This window comes from Panicum hallii, chromosome 9 (genome assembly GCF_002211085.1).
Source record: "Panicum hallii strain FIL2 chromosome 9, PHallii_v3.1, whole genome shotgun sequence".
NCBI classification, from domain to species: domain Eukaryota; kingdom Viridiplantae; phylum Streptophyta; class Magnoliopsida; order Poales; family Poaceae; genus Panicum; species Panicum hallii.
In genome coordinates, this window is record NC_038050.1 from 72,552,248 (window position 1) to 72,567,946 (window position 15,699).

A 15,699-nucleotide genomic window follows, 5' to 3' on the forward strand; every position below is an offset into this window, starting at 1 on the left:
TACGAGCTTGCCCACCACATGCAACCAACCAGTGGTCGTGGCATTGTTGGTGATCGCCGGAACCGTGATCGTGCTGTTGCTGGCCGCCGGTGGAACAGGTGCGCTGCTGCACGGGGCAGGTGATCAGCACTGAACTGACAATTGGGAGTTGGGTCTGGGTCGCTGGGAGGGACGTGGGGCCTTAAAAATCGCCTCCTCCTGATCGTCTCATTTAAGAAACTGGACGCTGCATGCCTTGATTGGCATAATATCAGTATCAGCATACGCATGTGACGAGGATCCTCCTCGTGATACTCTTGCCTTTTCAATGCGGAACATGGGACGAGATCGCCTTGATCAGATCGCAGGCGCTGTTAGACTGTCAGAGTTTGCGGCTGATTGTCGGCCCACCTTGCTGGCGTCTCACTAAGCAACACTTCGGTTTGTTTTTAACACTTGGACTGTGAATTGCAGCCTGTACAATATGGGGAAGAGCCTCTTTTTTTTTCTTTTTTCTTTTATGAGAGTGAGTGAGCGAGTTTGTCGCCCTGATGGGCCTTCTATTACACGTTATGCAAAGCCCATGCCAGTGGCCCATCTTGGGGCCCGTCAGTCCAGAAAAGACCGTAAGAGGCTGCTGCTGCCTTGCCTGCGGCTGCATCTTCCAGTTCCAAGGGGATCGAATCGAGCCGAGGCTTCTTCCCCCCGGGCCCGCCCCGCCCCCAAACGCCTCTCCTCTCTTGCCAATGGAGATGGCGGCGATCGAGAGAAGGAACCACGCGCCGCCGAGAGGACTTGGTTCCCTCGGCCTCGCCGTGCGACCACCCTGGTGATCCTAGTAATAGGTGTCCCTCCTTGAGGTTCCTAAGCCCAACGAGCTAGGGCTCCATGGGGGAAGGCGGCGGCCTCTCCGCCGAGAGACACCACCGCGCTACGCCTTCGCCGCTTCTCTCTTCACTCCCAAGCTCTAGCAATCGAGCGAGGACCCGGCGATTGGGGAGGGAGCTCCGCGGCGAACGACTCGGCTTCTCCGCGCCGCTTCGCCCGCCAACCCTAATGGGGAAGGCGGCGGCCTCTCCGCTGAGGGACACCTCCGCGCAGCTGGTGGGAGACGGAGGCGACCCCCTACGCCTTCGCTGCTTAGAAATCGAGCGAGGACGATTGGGGAGGGAACTCCGCGGCTTCTCCGCGCCGCTTCGCCCGCCAACCCAAATGGGGAAGGCGCGACCTCCCTGCCGAGGGACGCTTTCATGGGGTCTCGGCGCAACTGATGGAGCACGGCGGCGACGTGAGATACCCCGTCGCCTTTGCCGTGGCGCCTCCATGGGTACGTTGCAATCCCGTGCTTTTTTTTTCGAACCCTACTTAATGGAATTCGTTCTAATTCTGGTGTTCGATTTCGATGGGGCGGATTGTGCGTGATTCGTGTGACCTGTATCTGCGTTCGAGTGCCAATTGGGCTACGATCCACGTTAGCCTCCGAATCTCTATTGAATCGTTTTGTTACGCACAATCCCGTGTTGTTTAAGGCCAGATTGGCTTTGGTTTATAATGTGCTGTCGAATCAGGGTACTTGGGGCTGTTGTTGTCCTGGACTGGATTGGTTGGGGTTGTTTGTTGGAATGGGTCAGACATCTATGTATGGTAATTTCACCAACCTAGTGGTTGTGGGTTCAAAACATGCCTAGCTGTAGTAATTCTGCTAATCACTTTGGACGCCGAAGTCATAATGCAGTTTGTATGTTTAAAATTACACATAGAATGGTATGTTTATCTGTTTGAGCATCAACCTCTTTTTCTATAGGTTTATAGTTATACTGGCACACTTGATTTTTTTTTTTGGTTATGCTTGATGAGTAGATCATGCGGTCACACCACGGCTAGTGCTTGTGTGGGTTTAGTTGTTGTCACACGGGTGGCTACTCTACTTTGAGAACGAATCACCTTTGAGTCGTGTCTATCCTATTTGTAAGTGGTGGTATAGTGTAGTCTCTGATATGATTGGGCCTTTGTGGCTTTATGGTAGTTCTTAAATAACGTATGAAGAACTGAGCTGTAATGAAAAGGTTGTGCATACTAGGCGCTGTAACTTTTCTGGTTTGTAACATTTTGGTGAAGTTTTTCTTGGCTGTACTTTAACATATCTGCAGCTCTGTGGTGTGCATTGCTAACTTTACACTTTGAGAAAATAAAAGAAGAGCTGGCGATTAATTTGTATAAGGAAAATTTGTGAAAAGTTAATATACAGAGCATCAATGGTAGCAATGCTAGTTGCTTGAACTTTTGTAGAGAGCATCATTTAGGTATCCCGTAGCAAAACTACTCTTATCAATGATATATTTTCATTCCTTTTTACTTCTTTCGCGAAATGATTAGTACCCAAATTGGCTAGGAATGATTTCAATGTGAAGAACCAAAATGACCATGTCTGATTCACTGCTATTTATACCTTAGTTTTTCCATTTCTTTCTTTTTTTGTTCCTGCTGTTATTAGCAGTTAAGCGTAGTTGAGATGAATGTGTTGCGATGGATTTTAGTTGAACAAGGAAAAAAAAATAGTTTCAAGAGAGCCAAGGTTCGGGCAAACCTGACATGGGAGGAGGAGATAAAGAGATACTTAAAGGATTGGAACATGCTAAAAAATTTAACCTTGGATAGGAGCGCATGAAAATGAAATATCCACGTACCTGTACCCTACTGATCTTCTTCTTCTACTATAACTATTGCAAATATTACTGTCACTAATAACTAGCTTTTAGTCATAGCTGGCCATCCTTTTTCAAACTTGCCCAATTATGTCAATGTTTTCTTTACTATCAATATCAGCTTTACCAGGGTGGAGGTTGAAGGCCAGTTAGCCAATTTAGATGGCGAGGATATAATATTTCATCCTATGTTCTAGTATGGGAAGGGGGAATGATTATGCTGCCCAGCCATATAATCATATAATATTTTCAATTTTAGTGTTCTTCAAATCTTCCGGTGGAGCATTTGTTGCAATGCTTTCACGAGTGACAGTAAATATTAGTAGGCAAACTACTCAAACTTATGTGCACAATGCTTGGTACTTCCGAATTTAGGCAAACTGTCGAACTTACGTTCTGGTGGAGCAATTCCTGCCATGCATTGTCAAGTGACAGTAAATATTAGTAACGTAAACTGTCAAACTTTTGAACTGTTGGGGTGGCATCATGCAGGAGTCTTACTCTGTTAACTGACCTTTTACTTTGCTGTACATAATGATATTATGATGTCTTCTTCCCCCAGGTGAACATAAAAGCAGCATCGACTAAATGGATGTTAGAGATGACCGGAGCACATACAATTTCCAAGGACCAAGAATGCCCTTGTCAGGATATAGGCCCCTCGATGAGGTAGGTTGCCCTGCTCCAGTTTGTAGGAGTATATTTTTCAAAAAGATATTATCAGCACTTGCCAAACTTAATATTCCTTTTGTTGTGCTATATCTAACCAACTTGCGCTTTGTGGCCTAAACTCTGCTATCTGCAGTAGCATAAACTACAAGTTATTTATGAAGTAATTACCTCCTGTGTTTGACATTTTGTTTTTACTAACATCTTAGTTGGAAGTTGAGAATCTCTCCTGTAATACTTGACATAGTTCTCAATTCTAGAAATTAGTCCAAAACAGCTTTTCTATAAAGCATATGCTTCTACTTGAGGGTGTGGGGGCTGTATAATAGTGTGCTCCTCAGTATTTTGTGACTCAAAGAACCTTTAATTTGCTGGACATGGTACCCACCCCCCAAGATTAAATGCTTCTAGAAACATGGTAGTTTGGAAACAGCTTGGCGTTAAAAAAGGTATAGCCTGTGGCTCCAGTTGGGATGTTGACTGCTCTAGTGTCATAGAGCCTATTGCAATGTAATTAGATCAATTCTAAGATCTTGTGTGTATGTATTTTATCGATTCTAAAATCTTGATGCCCAGTTATCATGTATGGTCAGTGTTGCGTGTTATTTACAGAGTTTTGGATGATACCCAACAGGCAACAGCTGATGCTTCATGCTTCCGAAATGCAGGATAGTCATAACGCTGTATATACTGATGCGTGGTCATGGACAATCCTGTGAAAGGAAAGGCAAGCTTACGAATAGCATTTATGACTGAATAACCTGTGATATTGCCGACTGACCTCAGTGACCTGTGGACTGCTTCTGAGCAGGTAGCCAGGTAGGTTCAGTTCTGTGCCCATCATGTCAGGGAAAGGGACTGAAGTCTGGCGCAACCTGAAGATGCCCCATTTTTTTTTCTGTTTTTTTTGTGAACTGGTGTTATCCAACGTTGGCCGAATAATATGAATCACGAGACCTCATTGACATCTCATTAGTGTTGACGCATCGTACAGGCGCTACAGAACAAACATATATTTTAGAGGTATAGAACAAACACCTAGTTTGCTAATTGGGATCCTAATGAGGTCTTCGTTGAGCAAGGGAGCAGCACGACAAGGCCTTACTGGGTCCCTATGTGGCTTCCGGAAGATGGATGAGCCATATATCTTGTGGGGAAGAAAAAGCTTCCGGAAGATGTATAGGACTCCCGACCCTTACTAGGTAAGACGGCCGCAGCTAAGCCCACGAACGGCCCATAAGGTAAAGCATATGCGCCCACTGTCGAGACATTAGGTGTCTTGTGGGCCAAACTTCGGCCTAGTAAAGCCCACGATGGGCTGAAGTATGGCCCAGTAAGGCCCACAAACGGGCATAGCAGGCCTATATCTGGCCCATATTGGACCCATTTGATAACTTCTGGGCTTTATAGGGCCCATCTTAACCCACTTGCTGCCTTCTGGGCTTTGATGGGCCTGCATCTGGCCCATATTGGACCCTTTGATGTTTTTTGGGCTTTGGTGGGCCGAAGTTTGGGCCCACATCTGACACATCTGGTGTCTGTCGGGCTTCATGGGCTGAAGTTTGGGCCCATATCTGACCCATTTAATGCCTATCCGGCTTTGATGGGCCGAAGTTTGACCCACTTTACGTCCCACGTTGCCATTGGATGGGCTGCTGTTGCCCAGTGATTTGATGTCCCACATGGCCTATTTAGCTTTCAGGCTTACAAGGCCCTTTGAGACGCGCACATAGCAGTTCAAGCTTTTGTGCGCTGTAGGTGCCGGGTTAACTTTCCTCTCAGCGGAAATAAATCGGTTGGACCACTTAAGTTAACTATCCTAAGTTTTAACTAACTTAAACGCAGTTGTATGCATCGTTCTGTGAAGTCATCGAATTAACTTTACACCATAACGTAATAATTAATGAAACTCAAGGAAGCAAGGACAACACGAACACCCTAAGCTACCGGTCGCACAAGGATACAGACCAAGCACTGAAATGAAGTACCCGAAGTAGCCAACCCAGCATATATTTATTGAAATTAAGAAGCTCCCGGCACCACTTCTCTCAAACACACCATTAGGTACTTCTCTCAAATCCACCATTAGGTTCCTGCAAACAAAGACATCAAAATAAGAGCTAAAGGACAAGAGAATACATCAAACCAAGTGATTAAAACCTATAACAAAATATGCAAGAGGGCTATTAGACATTTAGAACAGCATGGGATCCATATTCACTGATCACAGCACCTTATGACTTCAATGAACTAATCGGAAAAAGAAAACTTCAGTGAAAAACGTGTTATCAGAAATTTAGAATATCATGGCAATCTGTTTGTTGACAGAGGTACGTCAAAATACAATGAATTATGCAATACATGAAATAATCAAATTGGGGGGCACTCAAACTCAAAGCAAACACGATTACAAATCAAAACAAGCTTTTAGTTAAATTACACAAGTCCCAGTATACATTCAGCAAGAATTTGTGTGTCCATTAGATTGAGCCTGGAAAGCAACTTGAGTATGCGTAGACTCTCTGTTTGCTCAAAAAATGACAAGATTGGTTGGCAGCATGTTCAATTGCCCTGACCGAGTAGACTTGATGAAAGCCAATGCTCAACAATACAGATCCCATAGCTAATGTTTGTCAATACTACGGTAGGAGCAAAGATCATTTTTATTGTTATAGGTGAAAGCCTGTTTGGTTGAGGAGCCAAAAAAAAAACATGAATTGGGACAAAGGGTTATATGTGGGACAAAGTAACCCATCCAAGTAGCTATGATACTAGAGGGTAGTATAAATAAAAGGAAAAGAAGAAACTAAGAGGAAGAAACTAAGAGTTGTTCTGAGAAGTTGTTGTCGCAAAGTAAAAGCATTAGAATACCTAGTAAAGTTTTGCTCAAATATGCAAGAGAGCTGTGTATCCTTATATTAAAGAAGGAATACCTAGTAACTCGAAGGTTTGATCAAAGGAGTACGCTATCACACGCTGAACCCTTCAGTTCCCGGACAGAAATTCAATTCGCATCATGATTCTACATAGTCACATTCTGTAAGGTGAAAAATACATGAAAAGGCAAAAAGGCAAGGGTGACATGAAAAGGTACTTTGACAGATGATCAGCATGCAAGAGGCAAAAGAAGAGGCAAACGCTTAGTACCCATCCCCATTCTATGTTATCATACGTGAAGATTCTGAAGCAATCAATTATTTTAAAAATTCGAAGCATGGTGGGTGTGATACAAGACCAAAGATAAGTAACATGTAACCTTTTTTAACTTGTTTTCTCATGCTCTTTAGTCACTAAGTATACAAAGCCAGCGGCTTGCTGGAAGCAACAAATTCATAATAGGATAACTACTATATAAAAGAGGATCAAACAGGATGTCAGAAGAGAAAAATAGATAACAAACTGGGAAAAGAGAGAGCATTAGTTTGCGAATCACATGCTTCTAGCAACCATTAAAAAAATTGAAAAATGAGGTACTAAGACATACATATCTGCCCTCATGTTTGTTATCAGATGTTTCGGGTGTTATTTTAGACGGACTACACATCACAAAATTATGTTCTTTGCATTTTTAACAAAATTCTATAAGCTTTAAAGTTTTTTATGCCTAAGATGACAACTTTTCCTAGCCTAAACCTTAAAAGGATGGCCCACCATGAATTGCAATTACTAATCAGAGATTCAGAAGCCAGTCAGTACTCAATACCTTAAGCTTGTTGGAATTGTTGTTCCCCTCTATGACATGCAGAAATTCAATGTGTGACGTATGGAAATAATGTTTCCCCACAAGGGTAATGAAGGCCAATGTTCATACTAGGTATGCCGGTAAGAGTGTACGTGGATTATCCTACGGTAGACATTTTATCACCCATATCCATGAACTTCAATAGAAACCTCTCCTAGATACTCATTGTAAGAACTGAGGCAACACGAGCAAGTCAGAAAGAACCCCATGAAAAGACCCCAAACCAAGTCATTTAAAGTACTTAATACACAAAAAATCTAAAAAAACAGATCATAAGGCAATCCAATGTAAGGATGAAACGACCCCTGCTATCATAAAACACAACATGAAAGTATTATTGAAAAAAAAATATATCACAGATCTGTAATCTCCTAGCTTACCAATATTAGGTGGTGCAACCAGACACAGAAAAATTGACATCATCAGTCAAGAAAGTATTGCAGTGGATGGGTATGAAAAATTACCAGCCATTGACTAAACCTTGAGTATCTAAATTTTATCTGGTTAGGCGAAGATTAGCTATCTTTTGAATAACAAAAAGGTTCAAGCCTTAAGCACCCAATAGGGTTCTTCTATCACCCCTTTTATTAAGCACTTGGCATCGAATGACAGACGAGCATGAACTAATTTAAGAAAAACATGGTACATAGCATTACATAGTAAGCAATAACTTATTGAGACATTAAAGAAGTGGAAACAAAAAAGGAAAACAACAAAAAGGGGAAAATGAGGTGACCAGAAGCGAACACATAAAAGCTTGGTTATTTGAGTGTATCTTACATGCAAGTTTTCATGAAAGAAAAGGTACCAGTTTTGTGTAGTTTACATCGAAATTATGCATATGCAACCTGCCAATTCAATAGCAAAATTCATGAATGCAGTTAAACTCACTTTACACTTTGCAGCAGAGGCAAATAAGAATGAAAACATGACATGTGAGAGCAATTTTGAAATAGGATTGCCAAACTGATACCACTCCAACAGTTCAACACAAGTAATAGGTTGCATGTGAGGCAAATAAGAATGAAAACATGACTAGTGTACTAGTGAATGATTCTTTACAATTTACCCTTGAGAAAATTAAGGCCATCTTTTTTCACTAATCTTATTGGAAGTTATAGGTGCCAAGATCCATTGGAGAGCTGTAGCAATTATCAAAACAGTAAAGAAAATAGTCCACCTGAGCATGCTGAACAAACATTCAAAACACACAATAGGAAGTCTTTGCCTGAGTATATCTCCTAAAACCAATGAAACCCTGAAAGAAGTTATAAATGGCAAAATTCAACACCAAGAATACCAACTTCAATTTCAGACCTTGGAAACAAGGCATTTAATTAGTATTTAGGCACATATGAAAGTTACTGTGAAGGCTCAAATATAAAACCATTACAGCCTACCATGATGTCAGAATGGGATAAACTCATACACTGGCCATTCTTCACCTTCAAGATAGCCCAGCCACCGCTAACATGCAGAAGCAATAAGGTAGTAAACGTTATTATCACTGGCCACAATTTGAAATTTAAAGAGACTATATCAGTATAAACCTGCAGAAAAAACAAGTCGGCTGTCACTGCTCAGCACATTTGGTTGGGCTCTTGAAAAGGTTTATGAATCCATTCTAGGTTCAGTTTGTGGCTTAACATTAAATAAGAATTACAAAGATATTTTTCCCTTCTCCATTTAGCCCTCATTATCCATCTATTCTACATTTCAAGGCTAATATATGCATATAATAAAGCAGGAGGGTGTGCCTAACATACCACCTAATGGAAACCTTGATGTCATCCTTACTAATTTGAACCTAAGAGCACACAGCCGATTCAGCAGCCAGCCGCAATAGCAGGATACACAAATCACGCCACAAATAACAAATTAACTCAACTGGGAGCCAAACATCCCGCACTATCGATATAAGCCCACAACAAAATCACTACCTTACGAGGACAGCCGTTCGAGCACCAAACAAACAGCGGGTTCCAAAACATACCGGCGGAGACGTCACGGTAAGGCGGCTGAGGCGTCAAGCGTCGTCGTCGTGGGTCCTCCAGTCGCGCCACGGCCACGCGGAGAGGCGTAACGCGCAGTCTCCGCGGTCCTATTGCTGTGCCTCCACCACGCGCGTCCCTTCGCGGAGGGGGCCGCTGCCGCAGCCGCCTTCCTTCCCTCATCGGTCGCGCCCCTTCGTTAGGGTTTGGATACTCGAGGAGGGAAGCCGAGTAGGAGAGGACCTCCGCAACGGCGGCACGGGGAGGCGAAGATGGCGTCCTTGGTACGGGGCCCGTCCGTGAGGATTAGGAAGGAGCCAAGGAGGCATCGTCGGCGGCGCGGAAGTGCGGCGGAACTTATCGGATTGTGGGGGATGGCTGTGTTAAGCAGTATAGGTTTAAAGTCCATTAGGCCCAAATTAGAGATTTGGCTCAAATTAGAGATCTAAATCCAACATTTAAAAAGATTAAATTTAACATTTTCAAAAATATAGATCAACATTTGAAAATAGCAGATTCAACATTTTTCAGAAACACAAGTTAATATTTTAAAACAAATACTAACATCAACATTTTTCACAACTTGTTTCAACATTTTAAAAAATAAATTTAATATTTTCCAAAATCTAGATCAACATTTTTTCTTTGAAATAGATTCTTCCTCCTCTTCTTCTCCGGCGAGGGCGGCGGCGCGCGGGGAGCAGCCGCAGCGGTGGACGGAGCGGCGGCGCCGGCGCGCGGGCGTAGGGGAGAAGGGAGCAGCAGGCGGCGGCGAACAGTAGAAGGAAGCGGAAAGCTGGGCGTCAAATCGGACGGATTACGTACTTGCGCACGAATCTCAAACACTGAACTGCTGGAAGCCAGATAGGTTTGGCGTGCCGGATTGGGGCCAATGGACCGATCGTCTCTGCTTTGTTTGGCCCACTAATAGAATGGGCCAGCAGCGGCTTGCTCAATGGGCCCGAAAACAGAGCAACGGTGAAAGAAAGCCCACGGTTGCCACAATGGATAGCGGCACAGCCGGTGCCTTATCCAGCATCATCCATCTTCCTCATCCATGGCATAAAGCCGCGCCCGCCGCTCTCGGCTCCGCCTCCGCGCACCCCGCTCCAATGGCCGCCACGGCTGTGACCCTGCCCTCGTCGGGCGTCCCCTTCCCCGTCTCCAACACCGCCGCACGGCGCTGCCTGCTTCTCCCCTCCCCGCTTCCCCGCCGAGCTCTCCGCGTCGTCGTCTCCGCGGCCACCGAGGCGCCGCCCAAGCCGACGCCACCGCCGACCTCGCCCTCCGGCATCGTGCTCGTTGACCCCTCCGAGGCCCAGAGAGTGCACCGGCTTAAGGCCGTCTACGAGCAGAAGGTCGTCCCGCTCATCACCGAGGAGTTCGGCTACACCAATGTCCACCAGGTGCTCGACCCTACTCCTCACCACAGAAAGGGCATCCATTTCTCACGTATGTTGGCCAATTCGTTGGCGTGGTTGAGTTTTGAGGCGTTCGGTGTGTGTTTGGTTCGATTAGGTGCCCAAGGTTGAGAAGATTGTGGTGAACTGCGGTCTGGGCGCAGAGGCGGGGAACTCCAAGGGGCTGGAGGCCGCCATGAAGGACCTCGCCAATATCACCGGCCAGTGGCCCGTCAAGACCAAGGCCAAGAAGTCCGTGGCCAGCTTCAAGATCCGTGAGGGAAACACCATCGGTATCGCAGTCACCCTCCGCGGCAGGGTGAGCCCCATTATCTCTTTGACCTTGAAATTCATACTAGTTCACAATTGACGGATTGGCATATGAACTTAGAAACTCGTGGCAATTAGAAACCTTGCATTTCAATATAATAATCCGCTGTACTAGTGGAAATTGTTAGCCTGATTGATTGGCATAGGCTTAATTTGGTGTCCTTGGCTGTAGATAATGTACAACTTCCTGGATAGGCTCATCAACCTTGGGCTTCCTAGGACCATGGACTTTCTCGGTGTCAACCCCAACAGCTTCGACGGGCACGGCAACTACAGTCTTGGCCTCCGTGATCAGGGCGTGTTCCCTGAGATCCCCTACGAGGTGGGTGGGAAGAAGAACGGCATGGACGTGTGCATCGTCACCACCGCCAAGACGGACAACGAGGCCTTCAGGCTGCTCGCTCTCCTCGGCATGCCGTTCTCGGAAAATATCAAGCAGGACGTGGTGATCCGGAAGAAGAGGTTGAAGCGCCACCACTTCTTGAGCAAGGGCAAGGGCAAGGGAGGAAGAAAGTGAGGAGAGGAACCCACGGTCTTGTTAATTGTGATCTTTTTGCAGGGTTTGGTTTAGAAATCTGATGTTGCTGTTGCTGTCTCTCAATTCTGTAACTGTTGTACTTAAAAAAGGTCAGCATTCGGAATGCAAAAGCTTTGCCTTGGTCATGTACGTTTCGGGAGTTTCTGATGCCATAATTTCGGGTCACTGGCATAGCCTCTACAAAAGGCTGCATAAGAAATGGAAGCGATGTGTAAATGGGTATCGCTGCATCATTTTGATAGAACTATATTATTTCAGCTGCGTTTCTCACACTGGTTGTCTAGACTATCGCTGAGCTTCTATATGACCTCTTTTGCCAACCTACCATTAATTAATAGGTACACTTGGGCAATTTGCGCGGGCCGATGATGAGCTCTTCCTCCGGGAAGGCGCACGGCATGCCCTCCGCCCCGAGCTCCGGGCACGGCTTGGGCGTCACGTCGGAGGTGACCCCTTTGACGTTGGTGCAGTTCCATTGCAGCTTCTTGGCGTCTGGGGCGAGCTGCGCGGTGACGTTGGATATGCAGATGCCGGTGTAGGGGTCGTTGGGGATGCCCTCCATCCTGCCGGCCATGGTCACGTTCTCAGCGAACACGTCCCTGTAGTTGATGCTGGTGACCTGGGGCATCGCGTTGGGGTCGGACGAGTTGTCCGGGTGCTGGCCGTAGTTGCCGGTCATCCAGAACACCCACTTCATTGTGTGGAGGCTGAGGCCGCGCACGAAGATGTCCTTGACGAAGCCGCCCCTCCCCACGCCGGACTTGACCCTGACGGCGGACTCCGTGTTGATGGCGACGCTGTCCTCGGCGCGCACGTCGCGGATGCCGCCGGACATCTCGCTGCCCAGCGCGATCATGGCGCTCGTCGGGGAGATGCAAGTGAGCCTCTTGATCACGATGTGCTGGCTCGGCATGTTGAACTTGATGCCGTACTCGTCCCAGCCGCTCTTCACGGCGATGCAGTCGTCGCCGGAGACGATGTAGCAGTCCTCGATCTTGACATGCGAGGAAGAATCTGCACAGGCACCGCAAGATCACATTCAAGATGTTCACGGGCCGGATATATCATGCTTGCAGAGCAACATTGAAGAGAATGCAAATTTATGGATCTACTACCAGGGTCAATGCCATCAGTGTTTGGTGAATGCACCGGCGCGAGAATGGTGACGCCACTGATGGTCACATTGCTGCCCAAAAGAAAGAAAGATAAAAAAGAAAGTTCACCATCGAATTACCATGTCAGAGCCAGGTTTTGGGGGTGCGATTTCAGAGTTCATAAGTATCCATACGTGCAGTAGGTAGGGTGGAGGTTCCATGACGGCGAGTCAACGAAGGTGACATTGGAGATGATGATGCTGTCAGAGTAGAGGAGCTCGAGGAGGTAGCCACGGGTGAACTGGAGCTCCTTGGCACGGTACTTGTCCCACCAGACTTGCCCCTGCCCGTTGATAGTCCCATTTTTACCTGAAATGTTGTGCGTGTCATCAGATCTCTGCAGCTACTACCTGATCTTGACATGGAGTAGCAGACATGTACCAGTGATTATGACGTCCGTAAGATTGGATCCTGCAATGAAATTGCTGTATCTTGGGCCAGGCTCATCCCTTCCTCTCCCATAAGATGGCAGGGGAGCTATGAGAGGCCAATCTTTCATGTCCTGAAGAACATAGATGAACAGCTTAGACATGATGAGCAGCTGATAATAGCAGAACAAATTCAACCAGCATGTCTAGTACTAACTTTTCAAAATATCCAAGTGGAACAAGTAATTTTCAGTAAACTACCATAATATTTTTAAAAAGGAAACATAACACTATAAAGAGTAGAACAGTGTTTGCTCTTGCTTTATGTTTAACCAAGTCAAAATTGGCGGGCCATCTAAACAGATATACTAAAACTGCTCGACCTTTCTCCACCAATGCTCCGTATTAAGCAACTGCTTGATCAAAAGCTGCACTACAAGTATTCAATAGTTACCAACTTTTCCTTTCGGTACTGCAACCACTGCCAAGTACATGGTGGAGCTAATTTAATCAAAGCCCAACCGAGTACTTGGTGCATGTTTATGCGCTACCTTGACAGAGATAGTAATGACTGCCTCCCTTTTTTTTCCCCTGAAAATTTACTGTATTATTGATCAGTAATACACTGCTAAAGTTCCATTGCTATTGTAAGCAGACTACAGTATATCTTCCATACGTCTTGTTCAGAAAAGAGAGAGGACACGTTCTGGTCTTTTTGTCTGAAACGTCTTGGATTCTGAATCAAATGATACACTACAACCGTTTGCAAGCGTTTTGTGCAGATCTGCAGGCTATGGCTTCTGCCATACTACTGCTCCATCACATGGAACCATGGCATTCACGAAAGGAAATTACACTCGTATCTATCTGAAGATTCAAGAGCACAACGACACTACTAGGCACCGCACAGATGATGGTAGTGGCTTGCGTAGAAAAGAAGGGATCAGGGCCCCAAGCCAAAAGGCCTTTGTCCCTAGCGACGAACGGACCGACCTAACGGACTTGTCCCGTGAAGCCACGTGAGTGGTGCTTCAGGGCCCCACATGTCATCCTATTAAATTGCTGCGTGACCACGAGCCCTCTAACGCGCCATTACAGGGGCGGTTTCTCGGCTAATGCACGGCGTAACCGCGGTAGGAGAAGGGAAGCCGAGGAAATGGCGGCGAGAGAAGGATGGATTCTCACCTGGGACGCGAGGATCTCGGCGCCCTCGTCGAGGTAGAGGGTGAAGTGGCTGGTGAGGTTGAAGGGCCCCGTGAGCCATTTCCCCGGGGGCACCACCAGCGCCGCCCCGCCGTCGCGCGCGCGCTCCGACAGGTCCGCCACCGCCTTGGCGAACGCCGCCGTGTTGAGCGTCTTTCCGTCCCCGACCGCGCCGTACTCCGTGATCTTCGCCACGTGCTTCCGGCACCCCGCCCGGGACGCGCCCGCGCACGCCGCCAGCAGCGCCGCCGCGCACAGAGCCACTGCCACGGCCGCCTGCAGGAACCAAGCCGCTTGGATCAGTGACCAAACGAACGAACCCCCAAAACATCACAGTGATCAATCGAATCGAAGGAAACAAAAGGGAGAGGATTACAGGACGCGGAATTCTTCTCGTCGCCATTGCGAGCTCGCGAGCGTAGGATGCGTTTCTCCTCCGGAGCGAATTAGGTGGCCGCTGCGGAAATGGTGGAGTTTATATCGAGCAAGGAGGCCGAGACCGGCGGGCGAGAGTTACGGATTTGCCCTTGCTCCTGCTTTAGGCTATCTCCAACCGTCGTTATTTACAAACTTCTCTACAAGATTCTCCTCTGTATCTCATTTCTCTCCAACAACGTTCTCTAAATCTCGTTCTCTATACATTAAACCTTATATTAGAAACGTATTTTATTCTAAATTTTTATACGTACGTATTTATCATACCTCAAATGCTATGGATATATTTTATTTTTATTTAATCCAGTGTTTAAAACGTAAAGAAAAAATAGAGAAAAGGAGAGAGAATATATATATATATATAGAGAGAGAGAGAGGAAACCTGTAGCGTTCTCTATTTTAGAGGACCATTTAGAGAACGCTGCTGGAGCATGTAGAGAACAGAATCTTCTCCATATATAGGGTAGATAACGGTTTAGAATTTCCCGTTGGAGACAGCCTTAGAGCCCACTTTTACACGGCTACAAAACCGGCTCCATGTGAACCTGCAAAGAGGTTGCTCCACGGCTGGCTTCGGCTCCAAAACTCCGAAAAATCCGGTGACTGGAGCTATTTAGGCGAGACGGAGCTATAAAATATGGCTCTGTCCCGCTCCGCCTCACCCTTTCCAGCCTTTGTCCTCAGGTGGGGCGTGGTGGAGGATGACGGCGCTCACGGCAGCAACGAAAGGAGGAGGGCAGAGGTGCCTGCGGCGGCCGGCGGTAGGAGGGAGGGCGAGGAGCACGCGGCCGAGACGGGGCGAAGGCGCTTGCGGCGGCGCGGGACAGGCAACAGGGGGAGGAGGCGGCGCCGATGTGGGCCCGCGCAGAAGCTAGGTGACGGCGGCGTGAGTGAGGTGGCATGCCGGGAGAGGCAGTGGCGGTGGAGACACCAGCGGGGCAGCCAGCGCAGGCGGTGACGGCGGCCAAGGCGAGGGGGGGCTGATGGTGGTGCGGATGAGGCGGCCGCGGGCGAGGTGGTCTGCGTGGAAAAGACAACAGCGTGAAGAGGGGCAGGTGGCGGCGTGGAGAGGGGCGGCCTGGATTCGTGGAGACAGGCCACGTGGAGGGGAGGAGGGGTGTCGAATAAAAGAGGAGGAAAAAGAAAAGGGAGAGAAGAAGAAAACGAGATGAAAAAATAAAAAGG

General features: G+C 47.0%; 2 protein-coding genes across 2 annotated transcripts; one reads left to right on the top strand and one right to left on the bottom strand.

The window, feature by feature from the left end:
* The first annotated feature begins 10,122 nt into the window (after positions 1–10,122).
* LOC112875903 (50S ribosomal protein L5, chloroplastic) lies at positions 10,123–11,479 on the top strand. Its single transcript, XM_025939908.1, has 3 exons — positions 10,123–10,492; positions 10,605–10,805; positions 10,989–11,479. The coding sequence occupies exons 1-3, from the start codon at positions 10,199–10,201 to the stop codon at positions 11,331–11,333; spliced, it is 840 nt and encodes a 279-aa protein (XP_025795693.1). The 5' UTR covers positions 10,123–10,198; the 3' UTR covers positions 11,334–11,479.
* Positions 11,480–11,566: 87 nt separating this feature from the next.
* LOC112875900 (probable polygalacturonase) lies at positions 11,567–14,511 on the bottom strand. The gene is made up of 6 exons (XM_025939904.1): positions 14,456–14,511; positions 14,062–14,355; positions 12,890–13,010; positions 12,643–12,817; positions 12,470–12,540; positions 11,567–12,368 (listed from the first exon to the last, which is right to left on the bottom strand). The coding sequence occupies exons 1-6, from the start codon at positions 14,480–14,482 to the stop codon at positions 11,686–11,688; spliced, it is 1,371 nt and encodes a 456-aa protein (XP_025795689.1). The 5' UTR covers positions 14,483–14,511; the 3' UTR covers positions 11,567–11,685.
* Positions 14,512–15,699: the final 1,188 nt, after the last annotated feature.

What these genes read in the sequence shown, in the direction of transcription:
- LOC112875903 (XM_025939908.1), top strand. Translation starts at nt 10,199, where the DNA reads ATGGCCGCCACGGCTGTGACCCTGCCCTCGTCGGGCGTCCCCTTCCCC. An exon ending in GCTACACCAATGTCCACCAG is followed by an intron (nt 10,493 to 10,604) that starts GTGCTCGACCCT and finishes TGGTTCGATTAG; the next exon opens with GTGCCCAAGGTTGAGAAGAT. An exon ending in CAGTCACCCTCCGCGGCAGG is followed by an intron (nt 10,806 to 10,988) that starts GTGAGCCCCATT and finishes CCTTGGCTGTAG; the next exon opens with ATAATGTACAACTTCCTGGA.
- LOC112875900 (XM_025939904.1), bottom strand. Translation starts at nt 14,482, where the DNA reads ATGGCGACGAGAAGAATTCCGCGTCCT. An exon ending in CGAGAAGAATTCCGCGTCCT is followed by an intron (nt 14,356 to 14,455) that starts GTAATCCTCTCC and finishes TGGTTCCTGCAG; the next exon opens with GCGGCCGTGGCAGTGGCTCT. An exon ending in CCGAGATCCTCGCGTCCCAG is followed by an intron (nt 13,011 to 14,061) that starts GTGAGAATCCAT and finishes TATGTTCTTCAG; the next exon opens with GACATGAAAGATTGGCCTCT.